This window comes from Prorops nasuta, unplaced genomic scaffold, assembly GCF_024137725.1.
Source record: "Prorops nasuta isolate Cenicafe-Biocafe unplaced genomic scaffold, Cenicafe_Pnas_1.2 PNAS00125, whole genome shotgun sequence".
Classification (NCBI taxonomy): Eukaryota; Metazoa; Arthropoda; class Insecta; order Hymenoptera; family Bethylidae; genus Prorops; species Prorops nasuta.
In genome coordinates, this window is record NW_027116922.1 from 1 (window position 1) to 19,468 (window position 19,468).

At 45.6% G+C, this 19,468-nt stretch overlaps 2 protein-coding genes across 2 annotated transcripts in view; both read left to right on the forward strand.

Annotated features, from left to right (window-relative positions):
* The first annotated feature begins 179 nt into the window (after positions 1-179).
* LOC136784998 (uncharacterized) overlaps positions 180-19,468 on the forward strand; it is a 37,715-nt gene continuing 18,426 nt past the window's right edge. The window contains exons 1-2 of the mRNA XM_066745970.1: positions 180-1,937; positions 3,756-3,841. Coding sequence (XP_066602067.1) covers positions 195-1,937; positions 3,756-3,841 — 1,829 coding nt within the window. The 5' untranslated portion in view covers positions 180-194. The remainder of the gene's footprint in view (positions 1,938-3,755; positions 3,842-19,468) is intronic.
* LOC136784999 (uncharacterized) lies at positions 12,532-16,386 on the forward strand. Its single transcript, XM_066745971.1, has 2 exons — positions 12,532-13,382; positions 16,137-16,386. The coding sequence occupies exons 1-2, from the start codon at positions 13,111-13,113 to the stop codon at positions 16,243-16,245; spliced, it is 381 nt and encodes a 126-aa protein (XP_066602068.1). The 5' UTR covers positions 12,532-13,110; the 3' UTR covers positions 16,246-16,386.

Consider the following 19,468-nt stretch of genomic DNA (forward strand, 5'->3'; position numbering starts at 1 on the left):
CTCGCGAATGCACGGGATTCTACGCCGCGTTCCTACCGACTGCTGCAGCAATGACGTCCCACCTGCGCGGCCCTTCGCTCAAGGAGGCCTCGAAGGGCACCTCCTTTACCAAGGACCACTTTCACGCAGACTGCTGCGACCTGCATCCGGTTGGATTGAAAAACGGCGTGCACGAGAATCGCTACCACTTTGGCATGATTCAGCCGGAGAACGGCCAGCAACAGAAGCTGGAGAGAGTAAGGAGAGACCTGCAGCAGAGGAATGGCCAACGAGCCGTCCCCCAGGAGGCGGAAGACCCTGATTTCCTCTACAGCAAGAGCAGGCAAGAGTTTGGCTCGTGGGATATAAAGGACGTGGTGCGGGATTCCTCGGAGGACCAGCAGCTGGCCAATCTGGATACGAGGGACGAGGGATACTCGGGCTCGTTGAGCAGGGAGAGAAGAACCAGGTCACGCTCCTCAAGGTCTCTGGAATCTAGGAAGAATCGCGAGCAAACGGCGGAAGAGGAGGATGTCGATGATGCCGACGACCGGAATAACCTGGTTGCGCGCGAGATCGAGACTTGTCGCGTCGACGGCGGGTCGCCGGATCGAAGGATCAAGGCGATGATCGAGAGGTTGAAATCGCGCGAGGAGAAGCAAATCAGATCCAGGAAGAATCTCAGTCCCGCGAGGAAGCAGCAGTGCGATAGACTGAACGATCGAGTCCTCGGTACAGCCCTGCAAATTGACCTGGAGGAGACGAAGAACAGGGAGAGTGATTTTGGTGCATCGGATCGAAAATCGAGGACCGATAAGCGATCGGAGGGCCGTTCCCACGGGAGAAGATCCAGGGAAAGTGAGAAAACTCCCAGGGATGGCTCGTCGAGGAGACACCGGAACCCTGAAGACTCTCCGGAGAACTTTGACGTGCGCATCGAAAGATACGAGAGAGCTCCGCAGACTGGTCCCCGACGCGATCCTCCGGAATTACACGCGAGGTGCACGTCGAGGGATCGAAATAGTCATCAGTTTCCGAAGAAAACCTCTGTGGAACCTTCCAGTGCGTCTAGAAGGGATTCCTTGAAAAATCGTGATATCTCTCCGGAGAAGATTCACCTGAAGAGTCCTGAAGTCGACGTCATTAGAGTTTCTCTGAGGCACGGGGATATGGAGTCCTCCAGGAGTAATAATTACAAGAATCACGCCAAACCTGGGAGTAGAGTGTCCTTCAGAGAGGTGGAAGAGGCTGAGCAGGATTCTGGAGCGGGTCGAAAACATTCGTTTAAGAGTGGAGATGGCGAAGTGACGAGAGTTTCGTTCAAGATCGTTCAGGAAAACGGAGAAGGTCACGGTAGGAGGAGGTCGTCGAAGGATCAAAACGACGAGGTAGAGTTGGGAAGAGTGTCGGAGAAGTATGGAAACGGGAGGCAAGCAGGGCCAAGGGGTAAAGGTCGCGAGGAGTGGAGATCGGACAGACACTCGAGGCCTCTGACACCTCCTTACGAGAACATCAGTAACTACTCGAAGAACAAATCCTGGCACGAGAGCAACAAGGTCTTCGCCAGCAAGTACCTCCAGGAGAACAGTAAAATCACACGAGAGATGTCGCCTATCGGGTACCCGGAAGTTCCTGTCGGCGAGCAGCAGCACGAGGAGGCTGACGGTCGTCGTGTCACCAGCAGGGTCAACGTGGATGATGAAGAGAGCAATTCGAATATTTTAACTAGTGAACGAAACGGCAGTACGATAATAAGGATCCGCGCGAGTCCCGAGGAACGACGGTGTCGTCCTAGCCAGGAGGTTGTTCCGGTACTCGGGCGACGATCGTCCTTACAGGACGAAAATGTTGTTGACGAAGAGGAGGAGGAGGAGCGCGCAGGGAACGACCGGACGAGGAATCCCGGCAGAAGCGCAGGACTCGCACCGTCCAGAAGATTGTGGAATTATCGCGAAGGGGTATGGCACTTTCATGAGTCAATCGCGTTCAATGAGACCGGCATGATCCAGAAACGCGAAGCCTTCTTCGTTAACCGGTGGAGAAGATGATGGCTCGGTGTTCTCCGACGTCAAAGCTATAACTCTAATTTGTATATATATGCATACATATATATATATATATACGTACCTACATAAAGTTGTTTGAAGGATAAGCCAGCTGTCAATCTCTTCGATATGATTAACACGATGATTGATCTCATGCAATTTACTCTTCATAGGAATATGTTTCTTTTATATATCCAATTTATAAAAATTCTTGTTGTAGAACCTTGTATTAAATTACTATTTTCCTCAACGAGAGAAACTGTCTGATTAATTTCTCCAATCCCGAAAATTGTCCCAGCATGTGCGATTTTATTACTGGAAATAAAGTAGAAGCAGCTATATATCTTTCAGACAACTTGTGCATGGCCGTTATAGGAATTAACACATGACTATATGCGCAGGTTTTGTCGTCGTGCTTATGTGCATGTGTACGTGTGCTGTGAATTTCTTCATCCATTGGCTAACGTGTCTGCAAATGTCAGCGAACCGCCCACAAATTCAATGGTCGATCTTTCTCGTATTTTTCCTAGCGAAGGAAAATAATGGAAAAATGGAGAGTTTTTCGCTGGTTCGTCGTGCAGAATCGTAAAAATTATTGCAATCGAGTGGATGATTAGCAGGCTGGCTTTGTCGGTTATTTGGCATCTGGCGTTAATAGGCGGAAAACCGGTAATATTCCCTCTACTCCACGGAGAGAATCGACCACGTCCGGCAAAAGATCTTCGCGCTGAAAGCTGTCCTCGGGAAGGTTCGCAGCATTGTTCTCTCGTGTCCCGTTTGACTTTATCCTTTTGCCGAGTTGCGGATGAATATATCGATCGAGTTGCGGGGACTATACCTCTACATATATACATATTTTAGTTTCTTTTTTGCGAGTGATTTTAGGCGGACGGAAGAAGCCGAGGTCCTTTCACCGCTCGGTGACTCAGGATGGGAGCTATGTTAATTGTTAGACGAGTTTTTCGGACGGCATCATTATTCAACATTACTATATATAGGCAGCTAGAGACACATCGGCGTATTTTCCATGGTACACGCGCGTCTACTCGATATTTGGCGATGCTGTTGGTGCGACCTGTTCGACGTGGGCGTACCGACCATATAAGCGAGCCCAGAAAGGTTCTTGAACGCTTCCAACGCGTAGCTGCTTTCTTTTCCTCCTCTCTGCATTTAGCGCTCCTCGCTCGAATATTTCGTGAGTGTGTGTGTGTGTGTGTGCGCGCATGTGTGAGAGAGGGGGAAAACCGTCAACGATTCGACCGAGAGGAAAAATAATCGTCGGTCATGTACCGTGGTTTATCGTGACGCAAATATAGTTCCTACAATTAGCAACTTTTTCCAGCTGGAGGCAACTCTCGATTTCCGACCTTGTCCCACATCATCTATGAGTCTACGCCACATGACGCGTGGCTTGCTCGCGTTGACGTCTGCACTCTCCTATTTAGCGAAGAAAGAACCGAATTAATTAATTAACGCTCTGCGTTTCCTTTCGAAATCTAGCCTGTAATTAATTATTAGAATTATTATCACGGATCCCATTCTTTTTCCTAGATATGCGCAGTAGTACTCTGCGGTAATAACAGTTAAGGTAGCTTTGGTATAAAGGATGTGGAGTGTCGAAAGTACTATGAATTTTATGAAAGCGCTCGAGTGTAGGAGCGAGCAAGCGAGTCATTGCATTAGAGCTCACCTACTGTATTATTAAACAATCTAATATTTTTGTCTGCTCAGGGTGTCTTAATTACGGACGTGGAGGATGGTCAACCGTGCTTGCAGTGTGGCGAGACGTGTCCTGGATTCTCGGCGCACACCTGGAGGTGAGTAAAGTAAGATATAGTATATATGTATATGCATATATATATATATATATATATATATATATATAATTTGCTTTTCATACCTACACTGTTACACTCAAAATCTTATAATACATGTTACATATATGTAGAGTCTTTTAAACAAGTGCAAACTGGGGTACCATTTTCTACACAGTTTTCATCATCTATTCCTACTTTTCAGAAAGTTTGTAACAGGATCGTAGATGAAAAACGATCGGAAAATGCAAGAAAACAGCAACCCACCTTGTACTTGATTCAATGAGTCTACAATATGAATGAGATGTATTGTACCATTTTGAGTGTTGAAGTGTGCAGGTAAAGAAAAATCAAACCTATATATACAAGAAGAGAAGAACAAAAGAAGCGGAAGGCAAGCTGGTATTTAGCTTCCTGGTAGATCGGCCTTCGCTCAAATATTCTGTTCTCCTTCTCGTCTCTTGTTGACTTTGGTACTCGAATGATCGATGTATCATCTCGCCCGCGGCCCTGGGTCACCCTGTCCCTCGAATATTATCGAAACCGTGCGCGATTACAATAATAATCGCACGACTTTTTCCATTAGCGATCCCAGTTAATTTGGCGAAACGCCTCGTCTGGAAGAAGCATCCCTTTTGGCCCGTTCATCTTGCTTAATTAGCGAGGATTCTTTTAAAAGAGTAAATTAGTAGATCTCGGTAGGAAGCTGCTTATTTATAGGCTGCCAAAAATACACTTTCTTGGAACAAGTAGATGCGCCAGCTCAAGTCCAAAGTTAATTACTCGGTAGCGGGGCCAATCAAGGATTTCAGCAGACGCACCGTGCGGAGATCTAGCAGCGCCTTTTCAGGATAACCGTTAAAATTCGTTTAAGATGGCTGAGCACACGGGAAACACTGGTCGTCCTCTTCGTCTTCGTCGTCGTCGTCGTCGTCGTGCGGAGGAAGGGGATGCTGGCCGTTGCCTGCGCGCAGTCCCCGCGGCAATTAATTCGTTATTACCGCATTGCTGGTCCGTAAGTCACGAAAGGTAATTACCCACCGGTAATTTCACCGCTGCTCAGTTACGCTTCGTGTAATGGATACGCTGCGAGCCTCCGCACTTAACAGTTTCACCATTAGCCTCATCGTCCTCTGCTTCTTCTTCTTCATCTCCCCCCCCCCTTCCATTCTGTAGCTACACGACTTAAATTCAACACAAGACCCTTCCCACAAATATTATCTTTGAGGCATTCGATCAAAATCAAGATGAAATTCTTCTGGAAACTAGTCCCGAGATGCTATACGAATGTAAAAATAAATCACATGGCATAGGGTGAGTCGGCTGTTGCTAGTTTTAGATGATTGATAACTCGCCTCGGCTCGGCCTTATAGTCTTACATAATAAGGTATATTATCTGTGTATAAACAATTTACACTATATCAACTGGGTAGTGGCACACATGTGCCAAGCAATGGGACGAAATAATAATGAAATTGATAATGATATTATACCGTGGCTCGCTAATTTTAGACGTTCCCAGTGTTCCCATCGCGTCCCCGCCACCATCCATTGCCTATAAAACTGCGTGATTTAGTATTTAACGAGGGCGAGCCAACTCGTATACGATTGATTTAATAGAGTCGTACGATTTTCGAAAAGGCGAATATTCCAAAGGCGCAGCTGTCGATGTTCAGTCGATTCTCGACGAGATAATCCTGAAACGCTTATTTTTGGATTAAGAGGCGCGGAGAATTGCGCAAGAAACGCGTTCAATTAGCCTAATTGAGTATTAACAGCGATTTGGATTTATGGTGGCCATTAAAATTCTTCAAGTATTGCTTATTTCCGCGTGCACGCTGGCGTAATTACCTCGGCTGCTTTTATCGGGCTGCATCACGTGGCTCTATAAATCCGGGACAAATATCACGGTATATCACGTAGCTGATGCGAGACTCTACACGCACACTTGGACGTGGCGAAAATCTCTCTCTTTCGCTCGCCAACATCGCGCTCTTTGCTCAAGTTCGCTTGGACAAGCGCACGCAAGGCTCGTACCAGTGCAAATTCTCGCATAGCCGAATAGATCCAGCTACCAAGCGTGAGAAACCATTTGAATAATTTCAACGATGGCCAGAGTGATGTTCCGTTGGCGATCCGGATTTTGCTCTCTATATATATATATTCCTGTCGGCCTCGGTGAGTGAAGGAGGAAGCTCTCGGGTCGAGCCCCTTCGCACTGGTAAACGCATTAAAAGCATTGGTATTAATTAATGTCGAGAAAATCGTTCATCTGCCCCCACGATTCACCACGTACGATTCGCCTCGTCGTCCTTACGAAACGCGCGAATTGCGCAAGTTGTTACGGTGTAACGAGCGAGGTTGGATTCGTTAATGGAGGAAAGCGCGTAGAATTCGACGTGACGAATGTTGCGGGACGAGACCGTTGCAGAAATTGTAGGTATCGCGTGTAAAACTGTAAAGCGAGGGAGCAGGCAGGGGCCCCACAGGCACGCGCGATCTCTTTCTCTCTCTCTCTCTCTCTCTCTCTCTCTCTCTACTGTTATACACACAGAGACACACACACGAGTGGACTATGTCGCACGAGACACGCACACGCGCGCACAACGTATATACAGCAGTGTGTACTATACGCAGCAGCACAACAGTGGGGATCTTGTGAGTCATTCTCGGCCTAGCAAACTCACTGCATCTCGGCTTTTCGCTCGACAAGCGCGCGCACGTGCTCTCGCGTAGAGCCGGTCAACACTATCCGAGCTTAACACACGCTCTCCTAGCTCGATTCTCTAGCAAAAGCCGAAGCAATCCTGCAGTGAAAAACAATAAGGCCAGAGAGCTTCGTCGAGGAAAGGAATTTGCGGTTTCTCTTGGCAGAAAGTATTGTCAGGCTGCGGAGATCAAAGTGGTTGGCGTAAATAATTGGTGTGCGCGCACGTGCTTCGACGCCATCTTTCTTCTCGTGTGTGCATGGCGCGAAAAATATCCTTTTTAATAATAAATTCGACCGAGTGAAAATCTCTTTATCCGGATCTTATCTTGCGGTGGATCGTGACGTCAGGTATTTTCAAAGCCAGCCATAGATAAGAATGCACGCAGCTCGCGTGGCTAACCAGTTAGTCGGATAACACTCGTTGACCCGTGAGCATCATCCGCAAAGTGTCGTTGTATATTATATCGTGCTATCGCAGGTAATAACCTGCGTTTGCTTTGGTATATACTTGCGTGACTCGTCGATACAGTGCTGTTCCAACGGGATATCGTCTCTCGACCGCTGCCAATGCCATGGATGACGGATCACAACGGCCAAACAGTTTTCTCAGTAAATACCAGCCAATCGTGTTAAAAAAAAAGTGTCAGTGAGCCGAGGTAAACCATCGACTCTTTTCTTTCTCGTCACTCGTGTTTACGGTCCATATACTCGCATCGGCTGTGCGGGGTGAGATATTTGAAACCGTCCAACATCTAGAACGTAGAAACATTCCTTTTTCCTCGCAACTTGAAAAAGAAATATCAATTTCTCGCGCAAGATCTCTTCGAGAGCGAATGAGAAGCAGTCTCGAAGAGGTCTCGTGCAAGAAATTTACATCCTTCACGGTCGGAGAGATGAAAATTTTCTTGCATCCATGTCTCAACGTTTCAGGGTGTGTTTCGAATGTCCCACCGAGTATAGCGAGCATTGGTCGAAACAAAATGCTATACGTATACTTGTTTTTGTCCTCCGCGTGCCACACGTGCAATATCACACACGGGGTGTTTACACGGGGTAATTCGTCCGTAGGACGCAATTGGCTCGTGGAGCATCCGTGATTTATCCGAACAAAGATCGGCGTTGCTAGCAAGATATCTCTTAGTGGTGAACGCTCTGACTGGTGTGCTCCTGCTGTCCGCCTGCACCATCATTCTCGCGCGATTTGTACATGGTGCACTGTACGGTACTATGGACGTACGCGTGTTTCGTTCTCCCGTGTCATTGTGCCGTGGATCGTGAGTAACGCTCAAAGACCCATTTTATCTCGGTTCACTCGAGCGCTAACCGTTAACATCCACCGGGTCCGCCCCTCCTCTCTCGCATTTACTAAATCTTCCCTCAGGATTTTCTTATTTCCCCGAGATTTAGCTCCACCCCTCGGGCTGAAATATATCCCCCTCGTCGCGCAAATGGCTGCAGCCTCTCTTCCCAGAAGCCTCTCCCAATTAACTCGATACACGCGCAGCTATTTCCTACTTAAACGCGTAGTATATTACGCACCGCGTACGTACGACTTTAAGCAATATCATAGCAACTATTTTAGCGCGATTTATCCTCCTGACCCATATAGTTGGAGCTTGGCTATTTTCAAGCGGAAATCTACGGAAAGACGCGCGCCATAGGTAAAAGCGTTAATGTCTCGTGCTAAACGGCCGAGAGACACGGAGTCGAAGGAAAAATAACGCGTGATTTGTTTGCGAAAGCTGGCGCGATTACGAGGATGTATACCGTGCGTTGTATGCTCGGGATATTTTAGATCCCGATGGATCAATCGTGCGTTGCGCGCACACGCCAACGATGGCTGCTTTCGACGAGTATAATCGTGGCGCGTTTTGTTTTTACTGGCCCCCAGACGACAACGCGGTGCCGTGGTGATTTCTTCCGATCGCAGGCGCCACTGGAATTAGCACGAGGGGACCTCTTCTCTCGATAGTCTCGATTTGCCGCACAAGCACGAAGCACGCGGACCGTGCAGTTGCCGCTCCCCCCACTACGAGTACAGTGTCGCGCGCGACGCGGAACTGACGAACGAAACTCGACGGGCACGAGACGAGAACAAGAACAACAAAGTCCCGTCGCACTTATACATATATTGGATCTTGTTTTCCTTTCCAACGATTTAACACCACTCTCGCTCTTAATCAAACTACCCATTTGTTGATTTATGCCACGTTACGGAAGGTGATAGAGAATCTCGCGCGTTTCCAACGCGACAAACGACAAATCTTGCATGCGCCATTTCTCGCCGACTGCAATTTCCATTGCCATTTGGATTATTGCGCGCCGAGATGGTTCCGGTCCGGGGCCTTTGACACGCCCACGCGCGTTGCAGCCTCGAATCACCTTTGTACGTTTGACTCTCGCCTTCTCCCGGCGCGAGGTAGTCTCGAAAAATATTCTCTTCTCTCAGGAAGGCGAACTTGGGAGAACCTTTCGCGCGAAATTGCTCACCGGTCTCGATGACTCGGGTAAACTTACCTCTGACGTCATCCCCGTGTTTCTTCCAGCCGCAGAGTCACGCTACAATTATTCTTCCGGATGCGTTTATTAAATTGGCCTTCCTGACTCGGTCTACGCTAAGCTTTAACGAGTTTTAATTGACCTCTGTATATATGGAACAGTCCTCCTAGCTTTTCGTGCTTTTTCCCCAAAGCTCTTCGTCGCTCATCGGTGTAAATCACAGGCGTGGCAGCTCCCATTTTCAGTGCTAAGGACGGAAAAGGGTAGTCGCGCTGACATTTCTCGTAAATATCGTCGCGCTCCTACTATATTACCAGAAGGCTAACTCGTTTAGCACCAAGGTGATAAGGTGCCTGGTAAACCAAACACTGCTGAGGACTTTTTGGAATATTTCAAAATTCTCCGTCCGACGAACGGAACGAGTTAATAAGAGTTACGTAGGAAACAAATGGAGTCGTCTTTCGTTACGGCGATTCCACGAGATAATAGCTGGAGCTTTGTTTTGCAAGCGATACACTTATAGCTCCGGAGCACTTATCGTATCGAGTCAACGAGGCTTTGCCTGATGTTGTCATCGGTAGCAATAAGGGCCATAGGCTTCTCGTGAATTTTCTACTGGCAAAAGTTTCGTGACACAATCTCCGTGCGGATTCAACGATCACGAATTAATTTCCTCATCGACGGGAATAAAGAATGACTAAAGAGAGGCTTATTTATATTTTTTCCGTGAACGAGAGAGTGTGACCGAAAATCTTGGAAACTCTTGGATTCAGAAACGAAGGAATATACAAGGAAAAACAACATTCTGCGTGATTTTAATGATTTTATTGCGATCGCATGCGTCGCACACTGTGACAACAGATATAATTTAGTCACCGAGTCAGGCGGATAAAGGGATTGGCTGGAAGATGCGCGCTACAATCGCAAACATTGGCGTCGTCTGCGAGTCTACGTAGCTTCTTTCGACGGTTTATTTGCATGAGCTCTTAGGTCTCGTAAAACTGAGCTTTAATCTAAAATCAACAGGGGATTTTATACGAATGGGAAGGAAGAAATCTCAAAGAGAATTTCTCGAGAGAGAATTCCGAGGACAATTAAAGGAGAAGTGCGTAGATGCGTTGCAATTTGCAATTGGTAAAATCAATAAAGCGTACATCGCTCAGCCGATATTGACAGAGTAGTCAACGTCATTCCCCACTATTGATGGTTTCTCATTCCCTGGACTGTTTCTATCGTTGGTATGTACAACGGCGTTGGGTTAAATTTAGAGTATGATCGACCGGTTATTCGTGCCATCGAGACAAATAGCCGGGCGATAAAGTCATTCGCGCGACATTCAAGCCGGTTTCGCTCCTCCATACTCCTTCTTTCCCTCAAATTTTTAGACTCTCCAGTCATCTCGTTGTCTCCTGTCCCGATCGTAGTCATTTCCGTACATCTTTCGAAATTTATACGCGAGTAATTTTTCTCTAATCCGTTAAGTCTATTTTAATCGTTAAGGGACTGAAGCAAATGATGCGAGATTGACCGGTATAGTATTCGCGATTACGAGTGAAATTTTAATTGTTGCTATAAAATTAGAGAATGATCGTGCGAGGCACTCGCTATCAAAATGTTAAATAGCTGGAAGATAAAGAGAGCGACGTTGCCTTGGGTGAATTGATAAGAAGAAAGTAACGTTGACAATTATCAGGGTGATTTCACACGATTTCGCTGACAGAATTTTGGGAATCGTCCTGTTACATAGGTGTTGTCTCGCCAAGTTTTTACCTCGCTTTGTTATTTCTACGCGACTATTGCCCGTGAGTGGGAGAATGGTCGACGAGTGGGAAAATTTCAAGTACGATTCGCTTCTTCGCAAAAATGAAAAATCTGTCGAAGAGGATGAGGAGGAGGGTGACAAATGCTGTGACTTTCGGTGAGTGCAAGAGCCTCCTCCCCCACAAGCTTTCATTTTCCCTCTCCACACTGTACATTACAAAGACAATTTGCTCCTCAACGAATGCACTCTCCTGTAAAGTGAGCAAAAGATTTTCATATTTAATTATAGAGACCAGCGTACATATATATATATATACTATTGTACATTTGTTAGTTTAAAATTAATAAATGATTTATGATTCGCTACGAATGGAAACGCTGGAGAGCTATTTAGAGTGGCATTACACACAGCTGCAATCAGCTGTCCGATTGCCTCGGTCCGTCGAGTCTCGAGATAAGAAAGCTATTCATTTCTGATAATCTTTATCGACAGGAATGCTGCTGGCACTGCGTGGCTTTAGTCGCGCCTCTGTTCTCTCGAGCGAGTGTCGTGAGCTCTCTCAAGTGTTCCCCGCACTCTGCACGTGGTCGATCGACGCCATTCGGCCTACTCCAACTTTAATCCAGAGTTAAAGCTACATGGAGTATTTTTTCTGTTTTCTTTTTAATCACGCACCGTTATTCCTCCCATCGAAACCGGCCTAGGAAACAAATTAAACCGTGGCGATTATCCGCTCAAGACAGAAACCGGAGGTAAAGGAATCTCTAAAGAATTTCTCGTGAAATATATGGCGCGAACAAGTGTCGAGCATCGTTCAACTCGTGAAAAAGTGTGAGAAATGCTGAGAATTGCGAATGGTTGGACTGAATTTTCACAGGCGACTTTTCGTATGGTGTGTGAAAGACGATAAGATCTTGGAACGGCTACCGGTCGGTTCCGGATAGAAAAGGTCAAAGTCCAATTAAGTGTCGGGCAACAATCTCATCGTAAATGTTTACGTTCGCTCGAAACGCTGGAAAATTGCCGTGGCAAACGTGAACCTCCATCGTTATCCACGATCGTCAGCAAACGATACATTTCCAGCAATATAATCGAACTCGCATGTGCGTATATAATCGTGCGTTGAATAATTCATGTGGAAGCGGAGAGTGAAATTTGTTGCCCCGTGGTATCCTTGCGTTTCGGGAGGGGGGGGGGGGATAACGACAAACATTTTTGCAAGATTCGAATCGACGTTTCGCGCTAGAGTCGAGTGGGATTGAGAATGATGACGTGAGTTGTTAACGGAGAGTATAGAGGATAGAGCAAAAAGCGTATTATAAACAATGTGGATATAACATTATAAACGATGAAACGTTTCGTGATCGGGCATCGAAATCCCCGCGAAAATTTCGCGAGTCCTTTCGTAAGCCGAGCCACCGCGTAGTCGAGTGTTTTGTTTTGCTTTTTTTTCTTATCGTCGTGGGGGACAATTTATGCGGGCTAGCGTGACGGTAGCGCTGGCACGGATCGTAACAATGGCTGGTAATGCAAAGCAGTGAGCGAAGGTCGCGGTGGATCGTCTTCTGGAAGCGGGACGCGCAACGTCTCGCGTCGCGGGGGCCGTCGAGTCAGTCGAAAGTCGCGCGTCAATCGGCATGGAAGGCGATTACTTTCGCGCCAATGTCACTTGGACGTTGAAGATTCGATGTCGGCCGATAGACGAGGTCGCTACCGAGTCGGAGGAAGAAGGAATGTAAAATCGTATAAAGCCCAAATAAAATATACGCCAACGGAATCGAATATTAGCATTTCGCAAGTGTGTCTATAGCCATTCTCGTCGTTGTGTACAGTATACGCCTGTTTCTAATTATTAATGTAGTGTCTGTGCGCGATCGCAGCGCCATGCTACAGAGACACGCTCTTACCTCGTGACGATGTATCGCGCGCGCGCGCGAGAGAGAGAGAGAGAGAGAGAAAAATTTTGTTCATTAATCCCGTCCGGACCAGACCGTGAATTCCTTCGATCAACGAGACCATTCATTGGCGCGATGATTTATTCTCCGCTAGCTTCGACCGTTTATAACGCCCGGTATTATATAGTCCAGCGCGTGTAGCGTAATTGTATTACGTTAATTCAATTTCTCGGGCCCGTACGCGAGACGTTCAATGTGTGTGCAGGGAGCTACGGCAGCTACTTAATGCTTCTCTACGCCTGCTTTCAGTCTGATCCCGGCATGAAGGACGAGCATCGGGCATTTCTCGCAAATTCTTTCGTAATTCTCAAACGTTTCTCCGAGTTGTTTGCTCTTTCTAGAACGGATGATAGATTTTTGTGCGAGAGAGATTGTAGCTAAAGTATACAGTGAGGTAAAAATGGTTTGGGACGATGGATTGTCGGTGAAGGAGCTGACGGAGATGAAGAAAAAAACCCCAAAGTTTCCTTCGAGGGAACGAAACTTTGCAATGAGGAGAAAAGGTCCCCGAAGGACCTTGTCCTTTCTAGGCGATGCGTCCCCGATAGGAGCCCCTCCGATTCCGGAAGCAGCGCTCTTTCCGCAGGACGTGGAAGCAACGAGTAACGTGACCGTCTCGTAAGAATTTTTTTCATATGTATATATATATATATATTATAAATATTTTTCTTGGAACATTGGCTCGTGCTCGAACCGATAACGAGATATTAGAAGCTGCGCGTAAATAATCGATCGTGTGACACGCGAGAGAAATAAACAAGTATTATAAAGTATAGGTTTAGTAATAGCCATATCCTTCAGGTTTTCATTCATCGCAATAATAAGGTCGTCGAGAAAGCACCTTTTTGCGCTCGCTGAGTCCCCGTGACATCACGCGAGATTTTAACCCGTCAACCGTGTCTACTCTTCAGGGTCCATAATTCAAGGATGCTGGAGGACGAAGAAAAAAACACTTTTCTGGATACTCTTGGCGCGACGCATTCCTTCGATTTAACTTCTTTTCGAGGCTGAGCGTCATAAACAACGTCGCGGGTTTCATTCAGGAAAACGCATTCATATATTTAGTTTTGACGCTTCCCGGTTATTTTTCGCGCAGAGTCGATGTCCTTGCTCAGAAATAAATTTGCAAGAAAGTTTCTCGTAGCCGGCCAAAATCGTAGCGTCCGATGCACGCTAGATAAATCTTAGACGAGAATAATATCCATCGATGTCCATTGCCAAGGTGATTATTCCTGTTTAAATGGAATTCCACAAAAACTTTGCTCAGTTTTCGTTCAACGATCGATTTACGAGGATAATAACGATAATAATAGTCTCTCGACAGGTGTCCTTCCCAATTCCAAGCAAAACTCCTTTTTTTCTCGGCGAAAAATATTTATTCGATCGTTATACTAAACGTATAGACCCAATTTCTGCAAACAACTCTCTCATTGCCATCGGTACGAGGCTCCGAGCCTGCCAAGATTCTGTCAGATTATGTCACGGTCTCGTGGATTACTACGCAGCTCTTTCGGCATTTTTCGAGTATGGCCGATGGTTTCGCGTGCGCTTATTCATCGCGTCTCTCTCTCTCTCTCTCTCTTATGTAAAACCAAAGCTGGCTCGCTTGTGTTATACAGCCAGCTTGCACTTTTCTCTTATATAGCGCGATTCCTGAAAATCCCGATCGAGACTCGATTTACCGAGCATAAGCGAAACGTGTCGTTGACGCGTGTACGTACGACACACGCAGGCATAATTTGATTCTGGGTTAAGGGAAAAAATGTGGGTATTTCAGAAAATAAAGCGGCGAATATATAACAAGTGACGAATGTTCGGTGGGAAATAAAAAAAGAATGTTATTTTTAATGCGACGACGTGCATGAAGAGCGAATCACCTGATGACACGACGGCGGCGCGGCGTCAACAAAGAGAGCGGAGCGTCGCGACGCTCCTAAGCCGCCGGCCGGCGCGCCTGCGCGAGCACGACTGGCGCTACTTCTCGGGCCACCCGGTATTATAACTATAGGTACACACGCACCTACCTATGTCTCCGCGGAATCTCATGGCGCCAGTTTGAAGCACGCTTCTCCTGCGGATGCACTCGCGCGCGCGTCCTCGTCGTCTTCTCCGAAAGAAACTCGCCCTGCTCCCCCCTCTACCCTCCCCCTCCCCTCTCCCCACCACAGTGTGTTTGTAAATATCCTGCCTGCCTACCTCTGTACTCTCCCTTATATCTCCCAATTTATACCCTCGCGCGTCTCCTCGTCCCCACGAAGAATCAACGCGCTCGCGTCCGATTAGTTTGCTCTGACAAGCGGCTGAGACGGAAAAGTGTGTCCCTGTAAACTTCCCGCATGCAGGATTTCCTATATCGATTTTCTCGCGATTGTCTCGCAAGCCCGAGGAAAGAACGCGGTTTTTCTCAGTGTCCGACACTAGTGCACAACCAGTATACCACGCAGCTGTGCTTCCAACACTCGGTATTATCTCGATATACAGCGTTTTTTCAATTAATAACTATTAGTAGCTGCTGATTGGACCTAGACACGTGCAAAGTGAATGAAACTGGTTCCGCGTGTACTCGTGAAACACTTGCCAGAGAAATCCCTCCCGACCATCTAGAGCTTCCTTTTCTAAATTTGATTCTGCAATTTTGTAAAGCTGCAGTGTCCTGTTTTTGTTAAACCGAAGGAGCTTCTGCATATATAACTAATATAGTGTACAGTGTACAGCTGTCTTTAGCGACGCTTTTAGACAAGAATTTTGGCAGAGCGAATCGCTCGATCCGAGAATCCTCTTTGAACGATTCACTTTTAATGGAAGAAGCTATATAGTGGTGTTTAGGCAACGATATTGTTCGAGTCTCCTATTATTACCGCGCTTGCTTATTATACTTTTGATTAAACTATAAAAGTAGGATGCGCGACGGAGACTCGCCATCGTATCCTTTAGACTTTCATAAATAATATCATCAGTGGGCTGTGATTAGAATGTATAATTATATATATATATATATATATATATACAGTAGGAATTTACATGCATCGTCGGTGGATTTTCTCGGAAATATATCCATAATAGCTGTCTTTATTTTTCTCAATGGACATCGATCGAAACGCTATCGCCAATAGCCGAATCCATCGAGATAATTTACCGACAGGACAGCATACGGCACTCTGATTTTATTTGGTTCACTCCCCAGTCACGAGATAAGTGAATATTTTCGAGGGAAGCTATAAGGGAGGGAGGGAGACAACAGTCAGCTTGATATCTTGCTCGCAACGACCTACAATGCTAGTCCGCGATCTGTCGAGGGAAGAGGACGAGTAGAGGTTAATTCGATCCTGGGAAAAGTAATAAGAGTGTGAAACACGACGCGTTTTCGTGCAGGTTGAAAAAATGGGCTTCTGCTGCGAGAGTTGAATGGCCGTTGGGATCAGCCTCAGCGTCGTGGGACTCGAATCGCGAGCTACCTTGGAGAAAAAAGGAGGCAGGATGAGGTAGATCGCGCATCGGATCCAAGCTGAACGGACGTCTGAAGCGGCGTCACACGACGCCGAGTTTACTGGGAGGTCGAAAGATGAGTCCGAAGGGTCCGGCGAATCAGGAGGGCCCGAAGATGGAGGAAGTGCGAGTGTCGTGCATAGCGGAGCCGGGTGGGGAACCGCAAGGTATCCGGGTGAGGATCCCCGAGCCCCAGAAGAGGCCCACCAGTCCTCCGGTGAGCAAGGCCCCGCGGGCCCGGTGCCCCACCGTCTCCGAGAAGGACTTTTACCGGAAGAGCGTCTCCCTCGAGAGACGCGAGAGGTACCCAACCTTATCCGGGGCTGAGATCAAACGAGGCCTTGGTCCAACGTCCGCTCCCAGAAGGAATCCCATGCTAGACCGTAGGAACAGGTACCCTACGATTTCCGGGCCCGAGCTCAGGCCACCCGACAAGTGCCCTCTGGAGGACGGCCTTGACCTCAGTCTGGCGCCATGGCCTGGAATGAAAATGGCCTGTGTCAGGGTCCTGCATCTCTATTGCAAAGTTTTCCGACAGTCCGAACTCTTCGAGCTGATCGTTAGGTAACTACTTCCATATCCCTTCATCATGCACTCTCGTCCGTCTTCTTCGATCTCTCTTCGTGCATCATATACTATATATATATATATATATATATATATATAGACGTTAGTTTTTCTCTTTGGCATGTAAAAGCTTCGCTTACTTCACCGTGGATTAAAACCGTGCGTGCCTGTCTGCCTGCTCGTCCATCTCGTTAATTTTCTATTGTGTGTGGATAATTTTTCTTTTCTTTCCTATTTTTTGTTTCATATATACAAGAACTCTATTCTATTCAGTTGTAAAACTGCACGAGCGTAAATCGCGGATTAGGCTCGTTGGTAACGGTATATAACTGCGCAGGGTAGCCAGATTACGATTCGCTTGTAATTGCGTTAAACCCATTCTCACCCGATTATGATTCTCCCTTTTTCTCCCATTAAAACGTTACGCTGGAATTTCGCCTACGCCAGATTTCCCTTCTCGGTGTGGAACACGCTTCGCCATGGATTTTTATTATTACAGGACTAATGTAGTTAGTATTCCTTTTTCGGTCGTAAATTAGTCATTTGGCTAATAGCACTCGGTTTCCAGGGAGCGCAATTAATATCCATTAATATTTATTCCTCACGCACAGCGAATTATTTGCACGCACACCGCCACGTGCTAGCATCCACGCCTCGATTCCACTGGTGTGTTAGTGGCAAATCGTTCGTAACGCGAATTTAACTGAATTATAGCTGCCGTTCGGGGATTAAGTGTCTTGCTGGCAGAGTTAACGAGGTGCCGAGACTACTTTGTATATCCACCCCGTCGCATATACTCTTGTACACTCTGGGAAATCGAATCGTTCCAAAATGTAAACACAATTTAAAGGTGCATTAGTTAGCTGGTGGACAAGACTTTTCCACATTGTTCAGCCTACCAGGCTTAGCACCGAGTCCCAAGCAATAAAAAGAGAGGCAATAAACCGACCGAGAATGACTAACCCTTATATACCTGTACTCGAATGATCAATCAAAAATTCTAATTTTAATATTATTAATTAAACATTTTTAAAACTGTTATCAATACATTGCTTTTATTTTTAAGATGAGAATGAGTCCAAACACGAAGCTAATCGGACGATTATTTCTGTATTAAATTTATCATGCAGTTATCAAATTATTTAATTTTAATAAAACTTTTCTTTTGAATCATTTAGATAGGAATTTAAAGTATTTACACATATCTTTAATTACATATATATTTAAATGAAATAAATATTTATTCATCATTTAATAATATTTTTATACATAATTTATTTTTCGCCCTTTCTTAAAGGTTGCAAAAATTCCTATTTTCTTAGACATCGTATTAACTCCGATAACTGTTAATCGATCCTTTCTGCTATATTGTTTTATATATATATATATATATTTAAATTTATCAAATTACAGATATACAAAATAAAACATAGTTTCATTAGAATTTAATAAATATGAACTACAGGATACACATAATACAGAAATAATCGTCCGATTAACCTCGTGTTTGAGCTCATTCTCATCTTAAAAATAAAAGCAATGTATTGATAACAGTTTTAAGAATGTTTAATTAATAATATTAAAATTAGAATTTTTGATTGATCATTCGAGTACAGGTATATAAGGGTTAGTCATTCTCGGTCGGTTTATTGCCTCTCTTTTTATTGCTTGGGACTCGGTGCTAAGCCTGGTAGGCTGAACAATGTGGAAAAGTCTTGTCCACCAGCTAACTAATGCACCTTTAAATTGTGTTTACATTTTGGAACGATTCGATTTCCCAGAGTGTACATGTGTATATATATATATATATATATATATACTATACTTTCATTCAGTTCGCTTCACTTACCCACCATTCATTATGGGAAAATAAAATAATTTGTATAATTTTCTCTTTCTCTCTCTCCATAGTGCAGGAGAGAATTAATCGTTCGTTCGAGGAAACTCGTAATTCTTTATTGTTACAACGTCGACAATTTCGGCTGTGCAGAGTCTATTTGGAATATTAGTCTCGGTTCGTCGAGCATTCGGGTAATCGTCCCACTGACATTTTCTACGTGGCATTATAAAAATTACCGTACACACGCGATACATCCTGCATCGATTTATCATTCCGACTAAAAATCATAATTTATTTATATAAAATCATAGAGTGGATGAATGAAAGAGACCGAGAAACAAATAAACACAAATAGGGGGATTTGATTGATTGGCGTAAATTGGTCGTAAAGAAACCTGGCCGTCCAACAAATAATTTTGGCAAGAGGTCGAGGACTGACCGAGCTGGTTGATACGTGTCAAACATCTGATATATTAAAAGCACCGAGAAAGCTCCTCTCCAGATAGGGTGCGCGGCTAATGAGACGTGCTGCCACATCGTGGCGATCATCAAAATGTGACAGAAGACGTTATTGCAACTCGAAAGGGACGTTTTATTGGACGACAAAAATAATTCACAGCCTGACGTCATCAGCCGCACCATCTTCCCATGACGGTCGAATACCATTGGCTGTTGCTGGCGAATACACGATCTAACGTCAATAATATCGCCAGAAATTCAATCAGAGTTGTTCAGACACTCGTCTGCAGATCTCGAATTTATTCCAGCCATCTGCGTTGCATGAGATTCCCTAATCACTAGGAACACATTT

Excerpts from the sequence above, each read along its gene's own strand:
- LOC136784999 (XM_066745971.1), top strand. The coding sequence starts at position 13,111 with ATGATAGATTTTTGTGCGAGAGAGATTGTAGCTAAAGTATACAGTGAG. Across the intron at positions 13,383-16,136 it reads ACGAGTAACGTGACCGTCTC|GTTGAAAAAATGGGCTTCTG; the intron begins GTAAGAATTTTT and ends GTTTTCGTGCAG.